The 8,583-nt window shown below is 39.1% G+C and overlaps 1 protein-coding gene across 1 annotated transcript; it reads left to right on the top strand.

Moving 5' to 3' along the window:
- Positions 1-4,639: 4,639 nt before the first annotated feature.
- Positions 4,640-7,483, top strand: LOC307122411 (uncharacterized protein). Its single transcript, XM_079846399.1, has 2 exons — positions 4,640-5,136; positions 5,820-7,483. The coding sequence occupies exons 1-2, from the start codon at positions 4,755-4,757 to the stop codon at positions 6,863-6,865; spliced, it is 1,428 nt and encodes a 475-aa protein (XP_079702525.1). The 5' UTR covers positions 4,640-4,754; the 3' UTR covers positions 6,866-7,483.
- Positions 7,484-8,583: the final 1,100 nt, after the last annotated feature.

The following is an 8,583-nucleotide window of genomic DNA, read 5'->3' as shown; positions in this document are numbered from 1 at the left end:
CAGACCATTATTCACTCCTGTATGTAGCTTTGTGTGCTGCCTGGAGGAAATTGTACGATTCACAGAATCAACACACAATGTTTGTCAGTGAAAAATGAACTCACTGCATTGAACAAGGCCACTTTCACAGGGAAAATAAATGCTGGCCATACAGCATGTATCCATAGGGCCAATAGATCTGATAAAATATGGCTGGCAGAATTATATCCGTCTTGTTTCACAAGCACTGTTCATGGCCTCCACCACTCCATATTGTTATTCCTGGTTGAGGAGGATGTCCTGTCATTTTCCTGTCACCTTTAAAGTCGGGATTGAAGTGCTACAAGATTTATGAAATTAAATGACTATTTTAGCACTGGGACGGTTAAGGGCTGGGCAAACAGGACCTCCCAAAGACCTTCACCCTGTCAAGAACATGTCCCATAATCACTTATCTGTGAGGAGCGCTCTTTGATAGTGCTCTTAAGCTAATATAAATGATTAATAAATATATATAGTGTGCAAGTATTGCCACACCAATATCTATAATATCAGACATGATTGCATTGGGCCAATCAAGCATATCAATGGCAATCCAAGTGTGGGATTCAAAGGCCTCATCGTGATAGGTCAAGGTAAGATAAGTGCTGGCAGTGCTGCATTATATTCTCCATCTTAAACTGATGTGACTGTGGCCAGTGTTCTGCAATCCTGTTGCATCACAGGGAACAGTGAGTTCTGAATATGGTTGCCATGGAAATATTGTTGACTGTTATTCTTTGAGTTGGCACATCCAGAACCACCAATCTCAAACAATCTCTGCTTTCTCTTGAAAGTCTGAGTGTTGGTGCTTTCTCTTGGTCCAAAATTGGTAATGTGGATGGATGGATTGATAGATGGATGGATGGACAGACAGACAGACAAATGCATGGATGGATACCAAAAGTAATGTGGATGGATGAATGGATGGATACCAAAAGTAATGTGGATGGATGGATACCAAAAGTAATGTAGATGGATGGATGAATGTATGGATACCAAGAGTAATGTGGATGGATACAAAAAGTAATGTGGATGGATGAGTGGATGGATGGATAACAAAAGTAATGTGGATGGATGGATACCAAAAGTAATGTAGATGGATGGATGAATGTATGGATACCAAGAGTAATGTGGATGGATACAAAACGTAATGTGGATGGATGAGTGGATGGATGGATAACAAAAGTAATGTAGATGGATGGATGTATACCAAAAGTAATGTGGAAGGATGAGTGGATGGATGGATAACAAAAGTAATGTGGATGGATGGATGTATGCCAAAAGTAATGTGGATGGATGGATGGATGCCAAAGGTAATGTGGATGGATGAGTGGATCCACATTACTTCATCTTTCACAGTGGATGGATGGATGGATAACAAAAGTAATGTGGATAGACGGATGTATGCCAAAAGTAATGTGGATGGATGTATGTATGCCAAAAGTAATGTGGATGGATGAGTGGATGGATGTATACCAAAAGTAATGTGGAAGGATGAGTGGATGGATGGATGGATGGATAACAAAAGTAATGTGGATGGATGGGTGTATACCAAAAGTAATGTGGATGGATAGATGGATGGAAAACAAAAGTAATGTGGATGGATGGATGTATACTAAAAGTAATGTGGATGGATGAGTGGATGGATTGATACCAAAAGTAATGTGGATGGATTAATGGATGGATACCAAAAGTAATGTGGATGGATAAGTGGATGAATACCAAAAGTAATGTGGATGGATGAGTGGATGAGTGGATGGATACCAAGAGTAATGTGGATGGATGAGTGGATGGATACCAAGAGTAATGTGGATGGATGAGTGGATGGATACCAAGAGTAATGTGGATGGATGAGTTGATGGATACCAAGAGTAATGTGGATGGATGAGTGGATGGATGGATGGATGGATAACAAAAGTAATGTGGAAGGATGAGTGGATGGATGGATGGATGATGGATAACAAAAGTAATGTGGATGGATGAGTGGATGGATACCAAAAATAATGTGGATGGATGAGTGGATGGATACCAAAAATAATGTGGATGGATGAGTGGATGGATACCAAAAATAATATGGATGGATGAGTGAATGAATGGATTAATACCAAAAGTAATGTGGATGGATGGATGTATGCTAAAAGTAAGAAAGGAAGAAGGTGAGGAAAGAATAAGTTCTAAGAGAGAGAAATTATGAAATCCTAAGCAATCTATGCATTTATGAAACATGACCTGAAGAAACCATTGATCAGTAATTTAACCTCCTATCGTTTCTTAGGCAGGGTTATTACATTTGATCTAATGCACCAGTTCAGCTCGAAATCAAGAGGCGTTACTTGCGTTTGTGTTTCACGTGTCGTCTGACAAGGGGGATTCCCTTTTCATGGCTGGACAGGGGTTTTCCCGGATCTTTTATTCGCTGAAGGTCTGGTTGACGTCTGGGGAAGCCAATCACGTGGCGTGTTGGCGGCTGGATGAAAGTCTTGTGGGCGTTGTTTGAAGTTGGAGCGCGCTGTTAGAAACTCGTTGTTGAGAGACTTTTGCGGCGAAACTTAACAGAACCCGAGACTTAATGGAAATAAAATAAACTTTAAGTAAAAGAAAGGAAAGTGAGAGAAAAGCAGATGGCTTGAATGAAATCGTTGTTAACCCATTTTCTCTTATGTTGGTCTGTCACGATCGTCAGACCGTCTCCTGGGAGCTCTCCGTTCAGAACTCACTCTGGTCATACTGCTAGGACTTAGCTCATCTCTGAACTGCGAACAGGCCGCGAACCAGCTCGAACCGAACTGGTTGTGACGTGAAAACTGAACTCTGCACTGAACTGGTCTGAACTGTACAGAACGCTTCTGAACACTTCGTGTTCTGAGATTAAACTCAAACATTTGCCCATCCCCTGGATGGGTTCTGGCCAATTAGGCTTCAGGGGTGACTGTGTCTCCACCCCTCCCACAAAATTGGGTTAACTATAGAATTTAGTTTCCTGCTCTTAAGCAGAGAGTAAATTTATACCTAATTTCTTACTATAAGGACATGATCAATTCTATAAAGATTTAATTCAGCTCATCTGTTGGATTATACTCATACGAACGCACCGGTACCAAACATGATGCATTTTCATCCACTCATTCAATAGTTACATAATTGCATGAATTGTGAGTAATATACATGCCTAATAGTCACGTGTATTCAGTTGCAAACACACTAACAAGCTATGTCGAAGGCTATTTAAATGAAAGTCCAATAATCAGTTATTTGATGAACTCCATAAGCTAACAGTTTCTGTGAGCTTGCTTGGAGTTTTAGCTGTGTCACGTGGAGTTCATTAACCGGTCATTGCAAAGGCAGATCTGGTTTGTTTCTTTGTCTTGTGAACACAACAAGTCCTCTGTCCTTTCTTTAACTGAGTTTCGAGTCCATAGGAAGTCAGCTCTCAAAACTAGTAGCTCCGGGCAGAATCGAGCCCCCATCTCCCTCGTGATCGATGGCCGATTTCCTGGAGTCTGGAGCTGAATTGTGCTTTGTGAACGGGGATGTTCATTTGATCGAATCATTGGAAGATTCATTAACTATGTCTGCACCCATAATTGCTACAGTATGGATACCAAGAGTAATGTGGATGGATGGATGGATGGACGGACAGACAGACAGACGGATGAATGGATATCAAAAGTAATGTGGATGGATGGATGGATACCAAAAGTAATGTAGATGAATGTATGGATACCAAGAGTAATGTGGTTGAATGGATGGACGGACGGATGGATGAATGGATATCAAAAGTAATGTGAATGGTTAAATGGATGGATAGATGGATGGATACCAAAAGTAATGTGGATGGATGAGTGGATGGATACCAAAAATAATGTGGATGGATGAGTGGATTAATGGATTGATACCAAAAGTAATGTGGATGGATGGATGGATACCAAAAATAATGTGGATGGATGAGTGGATGAATGGATTGATACCAAAAGTAATGTGGATGGATGAGTGGATGGATAGATGGATACCAAAAGTAATGTGGATGGGTGAGTGGATACCAAAAGTAATGTAGATGGATGGATGAATGTATGGATACCAAGAGTAATGTGGATGGATGGATGGATGGATGGATGGATGAATGTATGGATACCAAGAGTAATGTGGATGGATGGATGGACGGACAGACAGACAGACAGACGGATGAATGGATATCAAAAGTAATGTGGATGGATGGATGGATACCAAAAGTAATGTAGATGAATGTATGGATACCAAGAGTAATGTGGATGGATGGATGGATGGATGTATGGATACCAAGAGTAATGTGGATGGATGGATGGATGAATGGATGGACGTACGGATGGATGAATGGATATCAAAAGTAATGTGGATGGATGGATGGATACCAAAAGTAATGTAGATGAATGTATGGATACCAAGAGTAATGTGGATGGATGTAAAATTATCCTGCTTAGGGCCCCCAGATTTACAGAGCCGGCCCTGCTAAGATCATTGCTGATGTATTTCCTCCTTGGCATTGTGTTAACACACACCTGAATGCTCTAGACCTGCCAAAACTTCTGCTTTTATCCGCCTGTTTCTCCAGCAACCAATGGGTCCTGACTTACTTCCGGTTTCCGGTATTGTGTTTCCTGTTCAGCGGCTAACCTCTACTAGCGTGCCATGATATCGACAGAGAAGGCAACAAACATTACGTTGATTAGAATAAGTTTTGTTTAAATGTTGTTAACATGAGCTCAGGTTCAACTTGTGCCGTTGTTGGTTGCCATAACAATTCAAAAAAATTGAAGATTTTGTCGGAAACGTCTTGCTTCGAACATCAACAACTTCGAAGAAATTGTCCGTGTCCATCGCCCTATGCTTTGCACTCCATGCCAAGGAATGAGGAACGCAAAACAGCGTGGCTTGCAGCTTTGAAACTAAAACACCCTCCAAAGAAAGTGTATGTTTGCTCTTTCCATTTCGTAAAAAAAAAGCCAACCGAACTGTATCCTGATCCGGAGCTTTACCTGGGCTATGACCGACCTCCTCCGAAGACGAGGAGAAAGCTAGTCCGGCTAACTGTGTCGGAAACGGCTAGCAGCAGCAATGAAGACATCGAAAACAGACCTCGTAAGTTAAACTGTAACTTTACAGTATATATTTAAATATATATAAACACACCAGTATTTTTTATGTATATATATATGTATGTATGTATGTATATATGTATGTATGTATATATGTATGTGTATATATATACATGTATATATGTATGTATGTATGTGTATATATATATATATATATATATATATATATATATATATATATATATATATATATATGTATGTATGTGTATATGTGTATGTGTGTGTGTATGTGTATATGTGTATGTGTGTGTGTATATATATATATGTATGTGTGTGTGTATATATATATATATGTATGTGTGTGTGTATATATATATGTATGTGTGTGTGTATATATATATGTATGTGTGTGTGTATATATATATGTATGTGTGTGTGTATATATATATGTATGTGTGTGTGTATATATATATATATATATATATATATATATATATATATATATATATATATATATATATATATATATATATATATATAAAAATACTGCTTATATATAAAAATACTGCTTATATATAAAAATACTGCTTATATAACGTTGGGCTGGAAACTGAAAATAATAATAATTAATACAAAATGTACATTTACTGGTAAATTATGAAATGTTGTACTTCTAGTGTTTACTTTCCTACTGTGTAACTTTGGCAATACTTTTGTTTTGGTCAGACTGCTCAGCGGACCTGTCCACAACTGCTTCAGACCAGATCAGCAACTCAAGTTCTGCAACTCCCATTCATCAACAGTTACACTCAGTCCATACACAGTGGGAGGACCCTGCCCGGCAAGATCATAATTACTGCAAGGCCGCCAGCAGAAAAGATGTGCAGGATAAGATGACTCAATGTGATGATATTGCCTACTTTTTGCTTCAATGTAACGCGGATGCTTTGCTCTACACTGGTCTAGATCTAGAAACATTTGACATTTTTGCATCAACACTGGAAGGACATGCCAGTAATTCATTTGCAATGCCTGTTCGAGATCAAGTTCTCATGACACTTATGAAATTAAAAACTAACCGTGTAATAGGTGATCTAAGCAGACAGTTTCATGTATCACTGAGCATGGCTAGCAAGATACTCTCATATTGGATCGACAAACTAGAGGAAGTTTTAAGACCTCTAATTCCATGGCTTCCAAGAGAAACTATTCGGGCAACCATGCCTGCAGCCTTCAAGAGGAATTTTCCCAGTACAACATGTATTATAGACTGCAGTGAGAGCCTTTTACAGAAACCCAAAAACCTTGATTCCAGAGGAGAAACATACAGTCATTATTATTCGCATAACACTGTGAAATACCTGGTAGCTGTTGCCCCATGTGGACTAATTATGTTCATTTCTGCAGCATATGGAGGACGATGCAGTGACAAATTTATCACTATGGACTCGGGCATATTGGACTACTTAATGCCTGGAGATGAGGTCATGGCAGATAGAGGCTTTACCATAAAAGACTTGCTGTTTGAGAGAAAGGTGAAGTTAGTAATGCCGTCTTTCACAAAAAAGCGTGGACAGCTAACAGAGGAACAGGTGACAAGTACTAGACGAATTGCACATGTGAGAATTCATGTTGAAAGAGCAATTCGCCGTTTGAAAGTTTACAAAATACTGTCCCAGGTTGTTCCAATCACTATGGCTCCTAAAATTGACAAGATTCTAAGAGTGTGCGCTGCTCTTGTTAATCTGAGGGAGGATCTTGTGCGAAATTGAAGAGCTAGTTTAATTTGCGGAAATAGCAACATTTTTATTGCCTACATTGTTTAAAATATCACTCAAAAACGAAACATTAAGTGCCATATTACATTGCATTTCAGAAAATGTTTTCTTTAAAAACAATTACCTCAAACTAAGGCATACATTAAACATACATAAACATTACCTTATGTTGTGCAACTAAACTTTCAGAACTACAAGTGTCAACCTGAGACTGATCTGTATATAGGCCTAACAAAGTTTAATGATTTAATGTGATCCATGTATATACAATAGTATTTACAGTATATAATGAACTGATGAAAATTAAATGATACCACAATGGCTAAAATGCTACAAAAAGTGTAGTGTATGTGAACATTTGTTGTTGTACAGCATGTAAATATGTATTTTTCAACTAAATTGGTATACTGTATATTAAACTACATTCAATGTTAACAACTTTTCAAATATGACGTGTGAATGTTTTCCTTTTTATATGCCACATGTGCAGATGTTCACTGAACCTTGTCCATTACCTCCATGTATCTTTTATTTAGCTTGAACCGTCCTGCAGCATATTCATCTACAAGCCGAGGTAGCATACGTGAGAAATAAAAACCTCTCAATCGCTTGACTTGCTCCCTCACAAATGCCTCATCATACTGCACTGTAAGGGAAACATGCTCTTTGGGTGTCCAGATCAAAAGGGTAGCAGATTTTAGACCTGTGCAAAACATTGTAAGCTGTATTTGCATGTAATATCCCCTACTGCCAGTTTTTTGCAATTGCAGCTCTCCATCTACTAGTTTGACATCACTGCATTTCTGAGTAAGCTGTACAGTAAGTGAGGGCTGGGTTGGCACTGGACATTTTACTTCCAGTAGCACACACGAGTCAATGACCCCATCAGGACTGGCAGAGAGCCATGGTTCTTGGACACTCACAACAGTGCCCCTATGAGTAATGCTCATGCCCTCTTCTTTTAGCTCTTGGCAAGCTTTACATTCATTTGCTTTTCCATAGTTAGTTGAATAGTTACCACGAAATGAGGGATATATGTGCTCACATAGAAATTTGTCACTGCTTGTGGTTGCATGGACGGGAACCTTTTTTGCAGAACTTGCTGTAAGTCTGATTTTTCTACAATTGTGCCACAAATCAGAGGCACTTTGTTCTCTGGTTTCTAATTCTAATTGAGCTGCTTGGGCATCACTAACTTCAACGTATGCCTGGTAGAATGCCTTGCATGAATTACAGCTAAGCTCGTTATTGTGTATCTGATGTGGCTGAAGAAATTTGTCATGAACTGCACTGTAAGCGCTAGGTTGTTCTGCTGATGGTGAGGCATTATAACACTTCCCAATTAAAGTGTTCTTTAGGACAAAAAGTGGTTGGAGGGGGGCTTTGTCCACACTGTCTCTGAAATCTTTGTGTGACATATGATGTGGTGTATTTGGGAGTGGTTGACTGGCTACAGCCCTACAGTTAACACTGTATTGCTGTTCTGCCTTGTGGTGCCTGAAGTTAATCTGACTCAGACGTTTAGGCTCAATGTTCTTTGATGTCCCTGCATTCCACCTGCGCTGCTCATCTGTACATGCAAGCCCTGTCTTTCCACCAATCACTGCATTTTGCACCTGCAATAATGGCATCATTGTCAATACTGTCTTGGTTATTTATTCACTTACTATTAACATTGCTATTATTAATAGTAATGTTAATAACAAAGACAG

The sequence above is a fragment of the Gobio gobio genome (genome assembly GCF_949357685.1).
Source record: "Gobio gobio genome assembly, contig: scaffold_202, whole genome shotgun sequence".
NCBI lineage: Eukaryota > Metazoa > Chordata > Actinopteri > Cypriniformes > Gobionidae > Gobio > Gobio gobio.
This window is presented reverse-complemented; position numbering and strand designations above follow the sequence as displayed.

Coding starts and splice junctions, on each gene's coding strand:
- LOC307122411 (XM_079846399.1), top strand. CDS start 4,755: ATGAGCTCAGGTTCAACTTGTGCCGTTGTTGGTTGCCATAACAATTCA. Junction 5,137..5,819: donor AGACATCGAAAACAGACCTC/GTAAGTTAAACT, acceptor TGTTTTGGTCAG/ACTGCTCAGCGGACCTGTCC.